At 38.6% G+C, this 21972-nt stretch overlaps 1 protein-coding gene across 4 annotated transcripts in view; it reads right to left on the minus strand.

The window, feature by feature from the left end:
- Positions 1–21972, minus strand: part of ralgps2 (Ral GEF with PH domain and SH3 binding motif 2) — a 436511-nt gene that overhangs the window by 32150 nt on the left and 382389 nt on the right. For 3 of the 4 annotated variants that reach the window (XM_072573456.1, XM_072573458.1, XM_072573455.1), the window contains 4 exons: positions 18760–18911; positions 16751–16805; positions 10242–10319; positions 9014–9119 (listed from right to left, as the gene is read on the minus strand). In XM_072573456.1, coding sequence (XP_072429557.1) covers positions 9014–9119; positions 10242–10319; positions 16751–16805; positions 18760–18911 — 391 coding nt within the window. The remainder of the gene's footprint in view (positions 1–9013; positions 9120–10241; positions 10320–16750; positions 16806–18759; positions 18912–21972) is intronic. The other variant, XM_072573457.1, reaches the window with a different exon arrangement.

The following is a 21972-nucleotide window of genomic DNA, read 5'->3' on the forward strand; positions in this document are numbered from 1 at the left end:
GCCAGGGACCTGAGTTCAATTCCATCCTTAGGGGACTGTCTGTGAGGAGTCTGCACAGTTCTTCCTGTGTATGTGTGGGCTTCCTTTGGGTGCTCTAGTTTCCTCCCACAGTCCAAAGATGTGCAGGTAAGGTAGACTGGCCATGGTAAATGTGGGGTTACATGGATAGGGTAGGGTACTGGGTTTGGGTGGGATGCTCTTTGCAAGGTCAGTGTGGACTCGTTGGGTCGAATGGCCTCTTTCTGCACTGTAGGGATTCTATGATTCTATCTTGTGTAATGTTTAGCCTACAAAATGTAACAAGGAGGCAGAATGCAAAGGTGGAGAAGGAAACTTCTAATATAAAGATCAACACGATTGAGAAACAATTTGCATCGATGCTACCTGAATATAGGAACTCAAGTTTTAAAAATGGTAGTGTGTTAAACAAAGTGACTATTTTGTGATCACCATAATACAAGTACTTAAATACCTAACAACATTGGCTGATAAACAGTTTATTCTCCAACTAGTAGGAAAAATTAAGTTTGAATAGAAATACTTTGCCATAAGGAATGTTTTTAAAGTAACATTACACGGAAATTTTCAGTTGATTTCGGAGTGCATATGAAAAGATGTGTTTGTGTGCCATTTTTATGTGAGATTTTCACTGTCTGAATTAACAGATAAAATATACTAAAACATAATAGGAGAGGATTTTGGGTAATCCAAGATAGAGGACGGGAAAAACTTCTGGCTATAAGAGCTGCTCCTTTTTTTGAGGTTTTTTAGGTGTTCGGGGTGATTTCCTCAAATCCCAGGAACAGCAATTACTGTTTTATATACTGTTGCATTGTTTTGGAACTTTGGAAAAAAAAAGTCAAAATAACAGCAGTTTTAAAAGGGAGAAGAGCAGACAAAGGAAGCACATGGTGAGGACAGCGCAGGAGAGAGAGAGAGAAAACCTGCACAGTTTCCGCCTTTGCTGTTTGATTTCGTGTATCGCTGGACATTGGAGTGCATCTGGGAAAATTAACAAACAGTGAAATTCACAACTAATCTTGGAGGAACTGTTGGGCGAAGTTCACAGCACAGAATCAGGTAAGTTAATTGTTGTTTTAAATCTGTCCAATAGAAAGGCTGCAATAGTGGGTACAGTGGATTCTTTCTTGATTATGTGTTTTTGGAGATAAGTCTCTTGATTAAACTTAAAATATAAGCCATAGCTATTAATTTAACCTGGGGCAGTGTTTGTAGAGGAATAAGATGGTGTTATTTTCTGGGTCTGTAGATTGTGAAGGAGCAAAAATGGCCTTTGCAGTGATATGTACTTCTTGTCAGATGTGGGAGTTTAAAGAGAGTTTCAGGGTTACTGTGGATTATATCTGCCATAAATGCTGTTGGATGCGAATCTTATCAGATCGAGTGGATTGGTTGGAGAGACAGATAGAAGCAATGAGGAATTTGCAACAGCAACAGTATGTGATGGATGGCAGTTATAGAAAGGGGGGAAAGTCTCAGATACAGTCACATAGATGGGTTAACTCCAGGAAGGGTAAGAAAGGTAGGCAGCTAGTGCAGGAGTCTTTTGTGGATATACCCATTTCAAACAGGTATGCTGTTTTGGAAAATGTAGGGGGTGATGGATTCTCAGTGAAACATAGCATGAAAAGCCAAGTTTCTGGTATTGGGACTCGCTGTTATGCAACAAACTTGTAAGGAGATCTCATCTATCTGTAAGAATAATAGGGTAGTTATGGTAGGGGATTTTAACTTTCCAAACATCGACTGGGACTGCCATAGTGTTAAAGGTTTAGATGGAGAGGAATTTCTTAAGTGTGTACAAGACAATTTTCTGATTCAGTATGTGGATGTACCTACTAGAGAAGATGCAAAACTTGACCTACTCTTGGGAAATAAGGCAGGGCAGGTGACTGAGGTGTCAGTGGGGGAGCACTTTGGGGCCAGCGACCATAATTCTATTCGTTTTAAAATAGTGATGGAAAAGGATAGACCAGATCTAAAAGTTGAAGTTCTAAATTGGAGAAAGGCCAATTTTGACGGTATTAGGCAAGAACTTTCGAAAACTGATTGGAGGCAGATGTTCACAGGTAAAGGGATGGCTGGAAAATGGGAAGCCTTCAGAAATGAGATAACAAGAATCCAGAGAAAGTATATTCCTGTCAGGGAGAAAGGGAAGGCTGGTAGGTATAGGGAATGCTGGATGACTAAAGAAATTGAGCGTTTGGTTAAGAAAAAGAAGGGCGCACATGTCAGGTATAAACAGGCTAGATCAATTGAATCCTTAGAAGAGTATAAAGAAAGTAGGAGTATACTTAAGAGAGAAATCAGGAGGGCAAAACTGGGACATGAGATAGCTTTGGCATATAGAATTAAGGAGAATCCAAAGAGTTTTTACAAATATGTTAAGGACAAAAGGGTAACTCGGGAGAGAATAGGGCCCCTCAAAGATCAGCAAGGCGGCCTTTGTGTGGAGCCACAAAAAATGGAAGATATAGACTGTAGGGAAATAGATAGTGACATCTTGCAAGATATCCAGATTACAGGGAGGAAGTGCTGGATGTCTTGAAACGGTTAAAAGTGGATAAATCCCCAGGACCTGATCAGGTGTACCCGAGAACTCTGTGGGAAGCTAGAGAAGTGATTGCTGGGCCTCTTGCTGAGATATTTGTATCAACGATAGTCACAGGTGAGGTGTCGGAAGACTGGAGGTTAGAAAATGTGGTGCCACTATTTAAGAAGGGTGGTAAAGCCAAGCCAGGAAACTATAGACCGGTGAGCCTGACCTCGGTGATGGGCAAGTTGTTGGAGGGAATCCTGAGGGACAAGATGTACATGTATTTGGAAAGGCGAGGACTGATTCGGGATAGTTAACCTGGCTTTGTGTGTGGGAAATCATGACTCACAAACTTGATTGAGTTTTTTGAAGAAGTAGCAAAGAAGATTGATGAGGGCAGAGCAGTAGATGTGATCTACATGGCGTTTGACAAGGTTCCCCATGGGAGACTGATTAGCAAGGTTGATCTCATGGAATATAGGAAGAACTAGCCATTTGGATACAGAACTGGCTCAAAGGTAGAAAACAGAGGGTGGTGGTGGAGGGTTGTTTTTCAGACTGGAGGCCTGTGACCAGTGGAGTGCCACAAGGATCGGTGCTGGGCCCACTCCTTTTTGTCATTTACATAAATGATTTGGATGCGAGCATAAGAGATACAGTTAGTAAGTTTGCAGATGACACCAAAATTGGAGGTGTAGTGGACAGCAAAGAGGGTTACCTCAGATGACAACAGGATCTGGACCAGATGGGCCAATGGACTGAGAAGTGGCAGATGGAGTTTAATTCAGATAAGTGTGAGGTGCTGCATTTTGGGAAAGCAAATCTTAGCAGGACTTATACACTTAATGGTAAGGTCCTAGGGAGTGTTGCTGAACAAAGAGACCTTGGAGTGCAGGTTCATAGCTCCTTGAAAGTAGAGTCGCAGGTCGATAGGATAGTGAAGGAGGAGTTTCGTATGCTTTCCTTTATTGGACAGAGTATTGAGTATAGGAGTTGGGAGGTCATGTTGCGGCTGTACAGGACATTGGTCAGGCTACTGTTGGAATTTTGCGTGCAATTCTGGTCTCCTTTCTATCGGAAAGATGTGAAACTTGAAAAGGGTTCAGAAAAGATTTACAAGGATGTTGCCAGGGTTGGAGGATCTGAGCTACAGGGAGAGGCTGAACAGGCTGGGGCTGTTTTCCCTGGAGCGTCGGAGGCTGAGGGGTGACCTTAAAGAGGTTTACAAAATTATGAGGGGCATGGATAGGATAAATAGACAAAGTCTTTTCCATGAGGTCGGGGAGTTCAGAACTAGAGGGCATAGGTTTAGGGTGAGAGGGGAAAGATATAAAAGAGTCCTAAGGGGCAACTTTTTCACGCAGAGGGTGGTACGTGTATGGAATGAGCTGCCAGACGATGTGGTGGAGGCTGGTACAATTGCAACACTTAAAAGGCAATTGGATGGGTATATGAATAGGAAGGGTTTGGAGGGATATGGGCCAGGTGCTGGCAGGTGGGACTAGATTGGGTTGGGATATCTGGTTGGTATGGACGTGTTGGACCGAAGGATCTGTTTCCATGCTGTACATCTCTATGACTCTATAATGAGGCCTTGATTAATTGTTGTTAAGCAGGATGTAGTCTCAGGTGGGTAATGGAAACTTGATCTGTAATTAGTATCACAAGTTTTGTGCATGAAAACAAGCCAAGAAATCACAAAATTTTTCAAACATCGGAGTGTATGAATGGACGATATAGAAACTTTTAAAAATAGGGAAAAAAAATCCAATATCTAAGATGAGGCGAATGGAAGGAGGGAATGGTGGTTAACAAGAGGAAATATTAAATGGTTTCAGCTTCTGCAGCTGAATCACCATTATCAACATTGTCAATTATCTGCAAATATTTTCTAAAGGTTTGGGAGACAAATTAGGATTCTGAATTTTAGCCTTGGAGATCTGTGGCAACTTTGATTGACACTTAGGTCTGAGACAAAAACAGCAGCAGGTGCAGTTGGCAGCACATGGGGTAATTCATTATATAACAAACTTGTTGGGATTTTGAACTAAAATAATGGGCACTATATAAGGTCTTATAAGGTCTGGAAAATCTAGATCTGTACTGAGGCCAGTCAGATTTCTCATCTCATCATTTCCCCACTCAGGAGGCATAAAAAAATTCACAATTGTGAATTGTGACAATTGTCATTGTCACAATGACAATTAAAAGTCATTTTAATTGTCTTTTTACTGACCATGGCCTCTAACATTGTTCAAATTAAGCTCAATGTAAACTCAAGGAACAGCATCTCATCTTTCAATCAGACTCTTCAGTCTCCCTTTCAGATTTCGTAATAAGTTCAACAATTCCACAACACTATCTTTACCTCTATTTTTGTACACAGCAGTTGGTAATAATTCTGCTATTACCTTCTCTAGACTCTTGATTCATGTCAAGCCTCAGCAACAAAGTAAGCCTGAGATATTGGTCAAGCAAGTAAACCTAACAGTAAAGAGAAATTTTAGGTGACATCTTCAGTGCTTTGGAGCTTCCTGTGAAGTGCTGCAGTACTGTCTCTTCTGAAATTTATTTGGTTCTGTTTCTGCTGCTTCAGGTTGCCGGTTATGGCTGTTCGTTGTAGTGGCCGATATATTGGGTTTGCTTGATGATGGTACTGAAGTTTATCTTGATTGGTTCTGACTTTGACGGTGCTAAACCATTTAATGTTCCAATCCAGATATTAACTCTCCTGGACACTGGGCTATTACTCAGTTTAGGTCAAATAGGACTCTTATGCTGTCTTGAATCTGCATATCTGCAGCAACTACAATAGCTTGCTGGCTAGGATCCTGAAGGAAATTTGAACCATTTGGCTGAGGAATGGCTTTGTTTTAGGGTTTTGCTGTGAGCTGTCCTCAAGTCCCTCTGATGAGTCTATGCAATTGACTGCACTCAAGTGGTGTTCTCCAAGCTCATTCAGACTGCCACAAGTGTCCACGTCCAGCAGAATACCCTGCAACTCCACTTGCCACATTTTCCAATGATAAAGAAGTTGTCGTGCCTATTTCAAGTTCAGTTGGACTTCAGCTAGCTTGATTTTTGCACAGTTACATAATTAATCTCACATACAAGACTGTCTCAGCATCTCACTAAGGGTTAAACCAAATTCATATGTTTCTGCCAGTCGTCTTAACCTAATCAAAAATCCAGATACAATTCCCCAGTTCTTAAATTGCTGAGTCAAGTGATTGTGTCTCAGAATTAGAGGTGGCTTGGCATCGTAATATTCCTTAACTATGTCAATCAATTCTTGAAAGGTTTTAGCATCTGGTGCCTCAGGGAAAGTTAGGGTCCAATGATAGAAAAAGCTGCAGCTCCGAAGGCTGTCAGAAAAAATTACTTGCTTTTTGTCTACTAAAAGTGCTTTTTGCCCAGAAAAAAATAGCACAATTTTTCCACATACTGGGACCAGCCCTTGATGGCAAAGTCGAATGAGTCAACCTTCCCAAAAAACAGCATGATGCAAGAAACCCAACTCTCAGATAACTGCTGCAGGATCTTGCTTCACTGTTGTCACTACTGAAATAACTCCAGAAAGGCTAATATCCTATCACCTTGTTACAATATAACATCCCCACTGTTCCATCCTATCCCAGGCCTTTTGTTCTTTATCTAACACACTCCAACTGATCTCTTTCTATCCCTGTGTACTAAAACACCTGTTATATCTCTAACACTTACCAGTTCTGATGAAAGATCATGAACCTGAAACATCAAGGCTGTTCCCTCTCTACAGATGCTGCCTAATCTGCTGAGTATTTCGAGCATTCTCTGTTTTATTTCAGATTTCCAATACCTATAGTATTTTGCTTTTCAAATGTGACATGTTTTCCATTAGGTAGGAATTTGAACAAATTTTTATCAAGAATGAATAAATAATACTAAATGATACTGCTCCTAAATTAGAAATGCAAAGCCAGGGCTTCTCTGTTTGCAATTTCTTTTGTGAACTATCGTCTCCCCAGCTTTTTGCCTCTTGCAATCATCTATTATCTGCTCAGCAGGCATTCAATTATTGAATAACTGGAACTGCCGTTTAACTTAACCTGCTTTATCAATCTGTTGTTCAGCATGTCCCATATGCAGATTCCTTTTGTAAGAACACTTCTTTGCAGATATTCACATATCATTCAGTATACATTAGTGAGCCCATATCCTGAATCTCAAACTCGATTTCCTTTTGCACAAAATTTGCTTTATTTTCTTCTGTTCTTCAGTGCAGCGGTCATCTAAACAAGTACTTGCAATAAGAATTTCAAATGGTTTTGTACAATACAAACAAAACTCCAAACTCAGGTACTAACAAACATTAGAAACATCATAGGCATTATAAGCAAATGAAGGAACGCTTTTTTCTATGTACTTTGCTTTCACTTTAAGTCATTTTTCGTTAAAAGTCATATGTTCCAGGAAAAACTGAGAATATATTTCCGTTGGCAATGGCTGCTAATCAACCAGGAAACTGATGACAACTTCAACACCTATGATTGAACAACTTCACAGAAGTCAACAATAAAGCATTTTTTCCACTTTCAGCTGTAAATTTGGAGGTTCCCTCAAAGTCTTTTGAAAGAAAAGTCTAAGAATAAATATTCCAGAATAAGTACAAGTCTGATGCAATACTGAATACTTTAATCACTACTTTTTACAAATGTCATGATACAGATTATGTTAGCTCATCCATCCAGAAAAACCAAACCAATGCTGTAATATACGTTCACAATACTCTTCAATGATTGTGTAGGAAAAGGGTGAGTTTCCATATATATGCTAAAGACAGAGCTTCCCCACCTCTGTCATTCCTCTAAGCTCCAATCAGCTACCTTTCAAGTTTTGGATAAATAAAATTTTCTCCCGTTGTTCGTAAATACTTTGTATCTACTTCCCTGCCAATGACTCCCTTCTCAATTCTCAAAATTTTCGTACCATGTAAAGCAGAATTAAATCTCAAATCCCACAGCTGATCCCCCACCATTGTTATTCTGAACTTGAGAGTATCTACATAGATTTGCATCATTATCACCAAGATGCCTACTGTTTCTCCCTTTCATTAAGCAAAAACAAGCATACAAGTTCATTCAGAAGATTACCACAGGTGGGCAAAAAGAAGTTCATTCTTTCTAGTTTATTCCAAGTTTGTCACAACAAACGCTTCAGATACAATTTTTAAAATATTCAGGTCTTCTAATGGTGTATACACGAGTTATTCTTGGCTTTTCACCTGGGGTCTGCATGATTCTGAGGTGAAATTACTTCTCTGGAGAATTGTTGCCATGGGTAGTGCTGCTGCTGTGGTAATTGTTGCTGCTGATCTGTTGCATTTTTAAACAGTGGATCTTGAAGCTGCAGTACATCATTCCCTGCTGCTTCTCTCTCTAACAGAGTTTTTTCTTTATGTGTTTCCTCCTAGACTAGAGAATTGTACGTGAGACAATCTATTTTACTGAATTTGCCTTTGCCAGGATATGTTTATGGGATGTTACAATACTGGAACAGTTACTGTTTAATAGTTATATAATCTATTATTCTGTTAAGTTTTCCATTAGAGTTAAGTTATTCTAATTCTTCCTTTTGTTGTTTTTTTTATCTATAGTGTATGAATAAAGTGTGTTTTGCTTGAAGATTGGTAGTTTGACTAATCGAATTGCATCTGGAATGTAACATCTGGCACTTGCCTTTAAAATAAGAAAAATTTAGGGTGTAGGCTATTTCCTTGACATATTTTGAGGGGGTTGGTCTTGCCCGTAACATCATAACGCGCTAACATTCTTCACTATTATTCATTTGTCAAAAAATCCAGCACTTTTGGAACAAAACAGTTGCTACAGGTTCAGATTCTTCTCGAGTTTCTGGCTGATTTGTACTGTTCCATTACTGAACAAAATGTAAGTATTCTTACAGCTTTCAGCCTATTTATCTCAAAACAGAAATAGATGTTGGATATTTCGCTTCAGAATTCATGTTCAGAAGCATTATAGCTTGTTAAAAGTTACCTACCAATTCAACATGAAATATGTATACTATGTTTATTGAACATAAAATGAAGGCCGAACAAGAACAAATTCAACATTTAAATCAGAAGACCACTAATAGCCACATCATAAATCAACCTCATCCAATTGGATAGTCTAATAATGATTTCCTTTATCACTCAAATTCATCTGTGTCAAACATTTATTCTGTCATGTACTCGATATGGCTTTTCCTGGGAATAAATGTAATCCAGAATGGAATAGCTAATCAATTATGTACTTACACCTTTGGCTACAAAACAAAATTATGTAGGGAGGAAATATTGAATGGCTGAAGTCAGATACGATGAAACTCTTGTATTATATCACTCACTTTGTTGAAAAAAATCAGGCATCAGCGCTTCTGCTGCCAACAAACAACATTATTAAAATCATTCCTTACCGTAGGCTTTTTGCCTTCTTTCAGTAGAGTCTTTCTTCTCAAAACTCCTTGAATTGTAACAGTGCCTGGGAAGAGGTTTACTGCCAGTTCCTCAGATTCCACAGAACTAAAAATAAAATCAAAAGCATGGCGATTAAATACTGGCACAATACAGCAAACCTGAGAATCAGAAGAATATTCTACATAAGTTTCAATCTACAACATACCATGTTTGCATGTCTTAATTAAAGTATATAAGAACAAAGTCCAAGTTTACTGTGCTGCTTTTTGAGAAAGCTCACAATATAAGCCATACAAAAGTAGTTTCATTTGAATTGAACTATTGACATTTTATATCACCTGTCTCAGGAAATTAGAAGAAGTATTATAGTTTGTTCAAGATTACATACTAATTTTGAAACATGTTTTAAACTTTCACTTTACATTGTATGCTTCAACAAGACTTTGGACAGTACTGCAGCATAAAACATTTTTCTCTGAAAGACAATAGGGCTGACTATGATTTAAGTTGTCACAATTTGGGAAGCTGTTAAACCTCCTACGCAGTAAACACCTGTAATCATTATTATATAATATATATATATATATACATACACACACACACACACTTTTACATTTGCCTTCACTTTTTCCTGTTCCAACATTTCACTTTATAAAGTTAACTATGACCAATGGGTCTTGGTGTAAAGTGACTTCATGCAGCACTTCTATCATCATTAGCTGAGGGAATTGAGAAACTAAATATCAACTTCCATTGAATCAGCTTGTTCCTTCTCAAGTGATCTCTACTACAAAAGGAGTGTGTATGGAATTGGGTTAACAAGAAGGTTATCTGTCTACAACAACAATCTTTGTGAATAAAATCCTGAAGCAAAATTTGGAGGTGGAAATTTATTGTCAAACAATGTACAATAATAGGTTTCTCGTATTAAATATCTCTATTATTAAACTGCTGAGTCAACAGTTGCAGTAACATTCCATTCTCTTCAGGACAAGAAATAATTAGATGGTGACACATCATATACTAAAACACTTATAGACAGATGTAGGCATGATTTAAACAGCTAAAATGAAAGGTACTGCAAATTTTGAAAAATATCACTACATTAGTAAACTGATTTAAGAGAGAGAAAACAGAGTTAATCATGTGTGTTAGTGTTCCCTTCACCAGATTATACACCTTGGATAGAAGTATGCCACCTGCCCCCTTTAGAAAAGAGATCATTACCTGTGGGCCTTCATGTGGCTTCGACAGCCATTCCTTCCAGCCCGTGCCACTGGGCAGAGAGAATAATAGAACCGGTTCCTGCAGAAATTTATTATCACTTTGAAAGTAAAGCAATGTTCAAAATATTCTCTTGGTTGTCATAATTTTGACTTTTAAGTTGCATGGAGCCACTCCAAAGTCAAGTAAATTAAACATTTGAAGTAATTTACAGATTCTTGTGGTGAGGCTCTTCTCCAGTTCTGCCTCTAATACTTGGGGTAGAGGTGAAGGGCAGAGGTTCTGAGCTTCCAAGTTTCAGTAACTAGCATTCTGAATCAACTCAGTGTCTCAGTGGGCTCCAGTTTTCTCAAGATAAGGATGCAATATTAATTAAGCATTTTTTTGCTAATTGTGATTAGATATCTTTTGCATACTGAATTAATATTCTTCTAGATTAAATACTGGCACAATATACACATGCAATCTTCCAGGAATTAACATCACCATAGACTGCCCATTAATGTGGTGACACACAGCCATTGAAGCCTCTCTTAAAACCATTCTAAAAGTGTAAAATGAATGGGCATTAGCAAAATATTATGGAAAATAATCTAGTTAGTGTTGAGAAAATAGAATAACATACATTGTTTTGTGGGGTAATCAGAGAGAAACTTTTATTTTACAACTAACTTACAACAGGTACCATTGCCTCAATTTATTAATAAATACCAAGTTAAAGAGGATGGATGGTCCAATGGACAGCCTTAGCATTATCCATTTACTTTCGGTACCAATGATCAAATACGGTTCTGGCACACTGATGCTACAAAACTCCTTTTTCAAAGTAAATTTAAAAGTGTCATCTGGATTTCTAATAAAATGTGTTATGGAGCGGAGGTTGACCCTCCCCCGCCAAGAGCTAATGACCTAAACATCCAAAAGGAGCACACGGCCTGTAATCTATCAAAAGAATGGTAAATAGAAGGAATCCCTGATCTCCAATTTTTAAGTAACAGTTTATTTATTTCATCCTAACATTCAACAAACTAACAGAATTACTAACAAACTGAACAATTCCCCCCCAATGATTAACTATTCCCTCACTGAGCTAAATTCTATTGCTATGATGTCCCAATAAAACCCAAGTATTAAGAAAACTAAATTAAAAATTATAATCTTAAAGTCCACACAGGATGGATTCTGAAATATTCTGCCGTCTCTCCAGTCATAAGTGCCTTTCTTTCACTGATTCTTTCAGACTTGTTTTGTCTGGGAATTCTTCTGTTCTGAAAGCCTCTCTGTCAAATTCTGGTGTCAGGAATATTATCTAAGAGTGTCGTGTACCTTTATGAATAGATGGTGCTTTTTTAGACAGCGTGGATATTTCTGTGAGAGCAACACGTTTTTCTCAGACAGCCATTTGCTCCCCCCTCTTTGTTCAATTGCCCCCTTTTTTACACCCATGATGACATTTTAATTTCTTGGTTTGAGATAGTCAAAACCATCAGATTTAAATTTAATTGGGTTTTGGTATCTAGGGCCTGGTTTAAATTAATTGGCAAATATTTAAGCTAGTGTGTGGTACTGGAGAAGCACAGGTTTTGATCTCCAGCATCTCCACTTTCTCCTAATATTCAAGCTAGTTGCTTTAACATCAAAACAAACCTAGGTTGGCAATCACACAGCCAATTGATACATATGTTCCAATTTTGTAACTGTCAGGGCATCTACAGCTGCTTGCAGACACAATTTAAAAAAAACTCCAAGCTTTTAAATGCACATCACCTCTTAAAGGGAACCCACACTCTTCTTCCCCCCTTCCTTGACCCCCCCCCCCCCCCCCACTTTTTTCAAAAACCAATTTTGGCTTCTTGCCTTCCACTTCACAAGTACTCTACACAACTTTGTAACAAATGTAACATAGTGACTCAGTGATTAGTACTGCTGCCCTACAGTGCCAAGGACCTGGGTTTGATCCCAGCCTCAGGCAACTGTCTGTGTGGAGTTTGCACGTTCTCCTTGTGTCTGCTTGGGGTTCCTCCAGGTGCTCCGGTTTCTGCCCACAGTCCAAAGATGTACAGATCAGGTAAACTGGCAATGCTAAAGGATGTGTGGATTAGGTACACTAGTTAAAGGAGATGTAGAGGAATATGAAATGGGTCTGTGTAGGTTACTCTTTCGAGGGTCGGTATGGACTTGTTGGGCCAAATGGCCTGTTTACACACTATAAGGATTCTCTTTGCTTCTCTTTGGAGAAGAGTAATAAACAGAAAAAAACTGTCAAAGTTAAAAACAATTTTTCTATTGTTCATGAGTATCAAAGGGAAAACCAGCATTCGTTGTCTATCCTCAACTGCCCTTGCTAAGGTGGTGGTGAATTAATTTCTTAATCCAGTGCAATCCATGTGGTATAGGTACTCCCATAGTGCTGTTAAGGAACATGTTCCAGGATTTTGATTCAGTAACAGTGAAGAATCACCGAAAGGACAACATTTGTCAGTTTACCTCCTCCCTCCTCACTATCCAAGGCCTCAGACACACATTCTCTAGAAGAAGCAGCGATTTACCTGCATTTCACTCAATCCAGTCTACAATATTCACTCCTCATAACGCAATCTCCTCTACAGTGGGGAGATGAAATGCAGCCTGGGTGACCACTTTGTGGAAACCTACGTTCTAAACCTTAAAATCACTGTGAACTTCCAATTCCATGCTACTTCGTTCCCATGCCAACTCAGGTCTGCTGCAATGCTCCAGTGAAACTCAATGCGAGCATTAAGAACAATACCTCATCTTCTGCTTGGGGACCTCACAAGCTTTAGGACTAACATCAAGTTTAACAATTTAAGAGCATTGAAAATCTCCTTCCAATCTATTATCCACTCCCCCACTCCAGACCTCGTCATGACATAGTATGACATTTTCAATTACTCATAGCCCATTATCACTTATGAAGTTTTCTTCTTTTCTGGCTCACTACAATTCATTTTTATTCCCCTCTCTCTCTTGCTCTATCTCCATCTATCTGCTCACTCATTCCCCCCCCCCCCCGCCCCCGACTCCCATCATCAGCATAAATATCACAGTTTCCTAGCTGCTAGCATTTCAGATGTAGGGTCACTGGACTCAAAATGTGCTAATTCTATTTTCTCTCCACAGTGGCTACTTGTCCCATTGAGCTTCTCTTGCAATTTCTGATTTTATTTGTGAAGCAGTATTATTGATTCAAGTCTAAATGGTGTGTGGTGGTTGTCCTATTTGTTTGCTGCTTTTGTCCTTCTAGAGGTCATGGGATTGGAACGTGATGTTAAAGGAGCTTTGGAAAGGGGTAACAGTGCATCTTGTAGATAGTAGAAATTTGAGCTGCTGTGAGATGTTGGGATGGAATGAACATTTAAAGTGATAGATAGATAGATAGCTTTGTCCATTGAAGCTATGCTCATTCAGACAAGTGGGCAGAATTTCATCAGACTCCTGTCTTGTGTCTTGTAGATGGTGAATAGAATTTGGGGAGTCAGGTGGTGAGTTACTTACTATAGAATTTCGAACCACTGACCTGCTCATGTCACTTAAATACATGTTTGACTAGTCTAGTTAAGTTTTTAACCATCATAACCTCGCAGAATATCATTGATGGATGTCAAAGGGGGATGGTGTGATTCTCTCTTATTGGCAATGGTCATTGCTTGGCGTTAGTGTGCCAAATGTTATTACTACATCTCAGTCCAAGTATTGCTGCGCACAGGAACAAATTATTTCAGTATCTAAGGAGTTGCAAATGGTAGCAAATGCAGTAATATCATAACTAAACATCTCTACTTTTGACGCCATTGAGGGGAGGTCACTAATGAAGATAACTGAAGATGGTTGTGCCTAGTGAGGAAATTCTGCAATGGCATTCTGACATTGACATGATTGAACTCCAACAATCACAACCATATTTGTTTCAATTGGTATGCATCCAACAACTCAAGAACTTCCTCCCAATTCCAAATGATTTCAGTTTTGCTCAGGCTCCTTGATGCCACACTTAGTCAAATGCCTCAATGATTTCAAAGACTTTCATCTCATCTCTGGAGTTCAATTCATGTTTGGACCAAGACTTAAGGAGGTCTGGAGACCCTTGGCAGAACTCAAGCAGGACAGTGGTAAGTGAGTTATTGGTGAGTAAGAGACATTGACACCAGGCTAATTTTCCACATTGCTAACTAGATGCCAGCCAATGATGTAACTTCACTGTTACAACTTGCTGGGAGTCAGCTAGCCTACAGCACATCTTCAGTGCTACTTCCTTTGTTATATCTAGTATCTTCAGCTATTTCTTGATGGCTAAAATTTGGCATCTAGGGACTTCAAAAGACCTGATGGATTAGCCACACAGAATTTCTGGCTGAATATTGCTTCAATCTGGTCTTGTGCACTATTGGACTATACTATTTGCTCTATCATGTGTTGTTTCCACTGTTAGCATGCATTTTAGTTGTAGATTCCTGGATTTCTCTGTGTGAAAAAGTTGATCTCAGGTTCCTTTTAAATCTTTCCCCTTTCGCCTTACACCTCTGCCCTCTAGTTCTGGGCTCCCCTACCCTGGGAAAAAGATCTTGACTATTCATCATGATTTTATAAACCTCTATAAGGTTACTCCTCAAGCTCTTAAGCTCCAGGGAAAAAAAGTCCCAGCCAATCCAGGTTCAGTAACATTCTTGTAAATCTTTTTTGCATCCTTTTCAGTTTAATAATATCCTTCTTATAGCAGAGTGACCAGAATTGTATGCAGTACTTCAAATGTGGCCTTACCATTGTCTTGCACGGCCGTAACATGACATCCCAACTCCTGACCGATAAAGGCAAGTGTGCCAAATGCCTTCTTTACCACCCTGTCTGTCTGTGACACCACATTCAAGAAGCTATGTATCTGTACCCTTAGGCCAATCTGTTCAACAATACTCCCCGGGATGTTACCACTAACTGTGTAAGTCCTGCCCTGTTTTGTCTTATCAAAATGCAACATGATTTCAATGGAACTAATTCATATTAGGAAAGTTACTTCTGCATTAATTAAAAGTCAGTTATGGGAAACTGTAGTTTTATTTGAAAACACTGGTTTTATAAAGAATTTCTATTTACGTCTTTAGTGTAATATAATGTCATGACGTGCTTCAGAGAAGCATGATAAAGCATGACACCAATTTACATAGAGAGAAAAAAATGAAAGTGCTAGAGGAACCTAGCAGGTCTGGAAGAATTTGTGGACAGAGAAACAGAGTTACCATTTCAAGTTTGATATGACTCTTCTTTCAAACTAAAGGTGTCAGGTCAGGTGATCCAAAAGCTTGGCTGCAAGGATAGTCTGATGGAGCATTTAAAATGAGCAATATGCAGTTGAGATATAGAAAGATGTTGGGAGGTACTTCCAAGCTTCAGGCCTTGGCAACTGAATGATGGAGCAATTAAAATTGAGGATCTTGAAGAGGGCTGAATTAGAGTAAGGCAATGGTGTGATCAGAATTGACTTTATGCTGAAACAAAAACTATCATCCAGCTCTCAAAATGATTTACTCAAGATCTGAGAATCAAGATCAGTTCTTGGGTTATGCTAAAGCTATAGCTTCCGCCATTTCCTACAGGATCATTTTAAATTGCACATCACGCAATTTAATTAAGTTACCAGACTGCAGCATGAAATTTGACTTTAGAGTCTTAACATGGGTAAAGAAATCAACATCTTACAAACATACAATGTTTGGGAATTAAAGTTTTCCATATTAAAATAGGAATATAATTTGGACAGAAAAGTAATGTCTCTATCCCACAACTGGACACTTTTTCAGGTTAAATAAAAGATATATGTTACTACAGAAACATGCTTAAGCTGATGGAAACTGATGTTTCAAACTTGTCAAATCTCCGAAAATGGAGATGGTTAATAATGCTAGACACGGATTTATATTTAAAGCAAGAAAAGACATTACCTACATATTTAAATGTTCATATCACTGAATATTTACTTTCTAGCATCAGCATATTTCCAAATTATTGCCATTCAATTGCAAAATTCTGCTGTAAACATAGACCAGGCTTGGTAGTTGTAGTGACCCATGAATTAGAAAGGTAATTTGAACATTTTTCTCAAGAATTTTTGCAACACGAATGCCTAGTTAAAGAAACACAAAATTTTTAAAAAGCCTAAGGTTGAAAAAAAGATGGCATTTTAAATCAGTTTTATCACCATCGGCAAATCTGACGTGATTCAGATCATAATCTATCTTTTCCAGTAGCAAGTTAAAAATCACACAACACCAGGTTATAGTCCAACAGGTTTAATTGGAAGCACTAGCTTTCAGAGCACTGCTCCTTCATCAGGTGGTTTACAGTAGAGATAGTGATCCACCTAGTATCTGTTGAAATAAACACCTAAAAATGATGAGTCTTTAGAGCCACAAGGCAAGTTGCAATCAGGTCAAACTGTTTTTTTTTCTACAGAACAGAAGGCATTCTGCATCTCTATCTGCCTCTTCAAAGGGCCTTACCTTTCAAATGCTGGCCAAGACACATCTTCACTGAGTTCTGAACCCTCACTGCTCCCTGGAACAGTAAACATCAAGAATTATATCATTACAAATAGTCCTTCCAAAAATGTAAAGTAAAATTTCTTGTCTAAATTTGTATTAATCAAGTAATATTGTTTTTTAAAAAAAAATTCTCCAGCAGGTTCATTCACCAGGCAAGTCAGAATTATACAAAGAAAGAAATTAGCACAAACTCACAATGCTATCTCTTAATTTTTAGATTGGTGGACAGACAGTGAATTTTAGTACACTGCACGTTTACCTTTGAGACCTGGGCTTCAAAACAACATAGAATTAATATCTCAACTCTCTATTAGTTGTAAAGACTTAGAATTTGAACTTAGAATCGCTACAGTGTGGAAACAGACCATTTTGGCTCACCAAGTCCACAATGACCCTTCGAACAGGAACTTCCCCCTACACTTACCCCTGACTAATGAACCTAACCCACACATCCCTGAACATTATGGGTAATTTAGCATTCACCTAACCAGCACATCTTTGGATTGTGGGAGGAAACCAGAGCACCTGGAAAAAACCCATGCAGACACAGAAAACTAAAACCCAAGCAAAACTAAATTAGTATTGGAGGTTTCAAACAATCTCTACTAGTTGTGAGTATATCTATTAAAAACAGTGATTGGTCTCAAGACTTCAAAGGTTCAATGCCTATTGATAGAACTAAATATATGATGAATTACAATTGTTTATCATCTAACTGAAGATAAACCTGTTTAAAATGATTCTATGATTCTATAAATACCATATTGCTTCCTTCACAAGAAAGATAGTATCTTTGCACAACAAGTATAGAAGGGAGCACATTTTTCCAGAATGAAGCAAGACAGAGCATAAAGCTCTTATGTAGCAAGTCTGACAATATCAGTGAGGCAATAAAGTGCAAAAATAATAGTTCAATTGTAAACAGATAACTAAAGAATCTACTGATGAAACAATTTTTAAAAATACACTGAATTGATAATTTTTCTGAAAGAATCTAACCTAAACATTACCTTGTACCACAAATCAAGTTGAGAGAAACTGGAAAACTTTGATCAGCTAAAAAGAATTGAACAGAAAACTTAACATGTTTCCCACTGGTCAAAATTTACAGCACTCCCCTCATGGTACATGCCCAAGCGGAAATCATCTCTTTCCTCCATAGTCTATAAAGTTCACAAATCCCCTCGCAAAATTAGCTGCTACACACCATCATATTTTCCCTTTGAGCAGAAGCATGCATAACAACACATCACTTTGGTAACAGCCAATCTTATAGTGAGATGAAATCCGAGTTGCCACACAACTCACATCAGTGAAAAAAAAACTAGTGTTCTAAGAATTCTAACCCAGCCCCTGTCCATGGAGCATAGATAGCAAACCCCTCTGATCAAAAATCCAGCTCCAGATCATTACCCCATTGTAATATAAATATACTTGCACCCCCACTATTTCCCAAAGGAAACTTGGCATTTTCATATTCCAAGTTTCTGTCATATCCTGTGCCATCTGGTCTGCAGTATGCACTGAATACAAATTAAGTTTAATCTCAAGTTGGTTCTGCTATAACGTGGTACATAACCCTGTGTTATAAAAAAATCGTATAATAACACCACCGTTTAAGCTAATGGGACCGGAAACATGGTATAACCAATATACATTCTAAAAGTTCATACTTTAGAGACAATGTCACCAATTCATCAATCGCGTTATAGTGAATTTACATTAACAAAACGCGCCATATAGCAGAACGACCTGTACTTCCCCAAGAATAAACATCCTCCAATTCTGAGAAAGTATTTAGCTCAAGTCTTCTCTGGTCTCAGTTCATTTCTCACTCAGTTATGAGCAGATTTCAGCCTTAACCAATTAGAAAAAAAAATTTATAAGATCATGAGAAGCTTACCCTTGACTCTTGAATATAATTTCTAAACTGACATTGATGCGAAAGATCAGAGTTATCCACACACCTATTGATATTCCACTGGAAATGGTGGAACTTTCTGCTTGAACTCTTGAAGGGGTGTAGTTTTCCATTACACTATCATCTAGCAAGTGCCGAGGTCTTCCATTGGGAAATGTAGCACTCTTAAACTCTACCGTATTCATCTTGTGTATAAAGCTGTGGAGAAAGACATTTAATTACACCTTTCTCAATTGGGCAATGTAATTTAAGAGCACATGCGTAATATTTTATGCTGTAACCCTATTCATCAAAACTGTAGGCAGGAGGTGATTTTTACCCATTGCAAAAAATTCTACCAAAAGTTCTGAAAGTAACATTTATGCTTAAAAACGGCACAGTAAACTTCCCATTTTTCAGGTTAGGATAACCTCATAATCGTGGAATTTCCTTTGTAAAGAGTTTACAGCACTTTTATATGGCCATTTATTTCTGCTTTGACTGGAAATATATGAACTAAATTCATGGCTCTAATCCGGTGTCTTTGCAAAAACAATGAAATGCATGAGGAAGTACTGTACAGCATAAAATATCATATTCTAGAGATAAAATTCCTTTTCTCCTGAGGGATATTTAGTCTTCAAGATATTAGGAGAAAAATCAGACCAATTTCCATGGAGAGATTAGGCAGCACTTTTGGCAGTTAGATGAATAAATCCAAAAAAAATCGAAGTTTACTTGGAACAAATGATAGTGAAAAACTCATTGTAATCTGAACCTGGTGAATACTAGAATAATTAGTACAAAATGAAAGTTGTTATTTTACCGAAAATAATTCTTCACATTGGAAAATCTCTCCACACAATTTATTCCTTTAAGCACAGATTTTGGAAGGGATCCTTGCAGCTGCATAATCAGTGAGTTGGAGTTTGTGAATCATGAAATTCATGAAGCTGACCAAGGAACAATGGAGAAACTGAAACTGCAGGTGATGTGTGTGAGTGCTTCAAGGGCAGTAATGATGAGAATGAAACAGAAATAGGGAAAATGTCTTTGCTTTGATAGAGAGATAGAGGAATGGATAAAGAAACTGTGGTCCAATGAGTATAGTATTAACCTGGACAAGAACTTTAAGTAGATAATGTGACAGGGCTGATTTTAATCTATTTAGAATGCTCAGGCAAAGCTAATATAAGCTTTGTTGAAAGTGAAACAAAAGTAGAAAATTCTGGAAAAACTCAGCAGGTCTGCAGTTCTGAAGAGGATTCATTGGATTTGAAAAGTTAACTCGGTTTTCTCTCCACAGATGCTGCCAGACCTACTGAGTTTCAACAACAATTTGCTTTTTTTGTATGGGGACTCTGTATGTGAGGAGTTGCGAATGGCACTGAACACTATTCAGTCATCAGTGAATATCTCTAGTTGTGAGCTTACAATGGAAGCAATGTCATTGATGAAATGGGCAAACATGGTAAGACTTAGAACAAGGTCCTGAAGAATTCCTGTAGTGATGTCCTGGGGTTGAGCTGATTGGCCTCCAAAATCTAGAACCATCTTCCTTTCATGCCAAACATAACTCCAACAAGTGCTGGGTATATCCCAATTCCGGCTGACTTCAATTTACTAAGACTCCTTGTGGCACCCTTGATCAAATGTTGGCTTGATGATTAGAGCCATGCTTATCACACCTCTGAAGTTCACCTATTTAGTTCATGTTTGGATCAAGACAAATTACCTTTGTGGAATTCAAACCTAGCTTCAAAGAGCAGAATATTAATACTGAAGTGCCTCTTGATAGCCCTTTGACAACATACTGCTAATGACTGATGAGGTGGCAACTGACCTGGTTAGATTTTTGAGCACAGGACATACCTGGGCAGTTTTCCACACAGTTGATTCATGTCGGTGTTGTAGCAGTACTAGAATAGCTTGGTTAGAGGGACGCCTATTCTTCGGAGTTCAGGTTTTTAGGTCCTTCCACAGCAGTCAGAAATTTATCTGTACCTCTACCAATGTCATCTACAGCATCTGTTGTACCCAGTATGGTTTCCTCTACATTCGGGGAGACAGGATGCCTTCTTGCGGATCGTTTCAGAGAACATCTCTGGAACACCCGCACCCACCAACCCCTCCTCCCTGTGGCTGAACACTTCAACACCCACTCCCACTCAGTCAAGGACATGCGGTCCTGGGCCTCTTCCACTGCCAAAGTGTTACCACCCGACACCTGGAGGAGGAGCACCTCACATTCTGCCTTGGGACCCTGCAACCACACAGGATAAATGTGGATTTCAACAGCTTCCTCATTTCCCCTCCTCCCACATTATCCCAGTCTCAAGCTTCCAACCTGGCACTAACCTCCAAACCTGTCCATCACTCCCCCCCGACCTGTCACCTTCATCCACCTATGAGCTACCTTTCCCCAAACCCCATCCCCTCCCATTTATCTCTCAGCCTCGACCAACAAGCCTCATTCCTGATGAAGGGCTTATGCCTGAAATGTTGATTCTCCTGCTCCTAGAATGCTGCCTGACCGGCTGTGCTTTTCCAGCACCACACTCTCAACTCTGTTCTCGACCAGCTCCAAAGTCAATATATCCTTCCTGCAATATGGGGCCCAAAATTGCTCACATTGCTCTAAATGTGGTCTGACCAGAGCCTAAAAAAGCCTGAAAAGTACTTCCTTGCTTTTATATTCTAGCCCTCTCGAGATGAATGACAATATTACATTTGCATTCCTAACTATCTAACAAAGTTTCAGGTTACTGGTTCCTGATGTGCATGCTCGTAAAGCAGATTGCCACGCTAATGCAAAGTTGACTGGCTGACTGTGAGCCAGTGACACAAATTTAATATCAAAGATGCTAGGTAAACTTGATCTGACTCAGTAATCAGTCTTGCATATGTTCTCATTGGCATTCTGGAACATTCAGCAAACTAATAAAAAGAAAGCTTCAGGGCATTGCCGTAAACCCAATGCACAATTTCTCTCAAGACAAGGAAGCCGAATAATTAACATCTAATTCTAAAGGACTAAATATGGTTTGATTTTGAAAACTGTGTTTTTAAAAACTGTGCCTTAAAAAAAACAAAGATATCTCAGATCTTGGAAAATAAAACCAGAAGCCAAGTGAAATAAGTAAGAAGAAATAACCTAGACAAAGATATGTCCTCTCCCAGTAAATTATACGTAGTTACCAGAATGTTATATGTTCTGCAGAACTGATGTCATTTAATTTAACATGTGACAATGAAGTAATAACAGAGAAATAGATTACTG

The sequence above is a fragment of the Chiloscyllium punctatum genome, chromosome 7, assembly GCF_047496795.1.
Source record: "Chiloscyllium punctatum isolate Juve2018m chromosome 7, sChiPun1.3, whole genome shotgun sequence".
NCBI classification, from domain to species: Eukaryota; Metazoa; Chordata; class Chondrichthyes; order Orectolobiformes; family Hemiscylliidae; genus Chiloscyllium; species Chiloscyllium punctatum.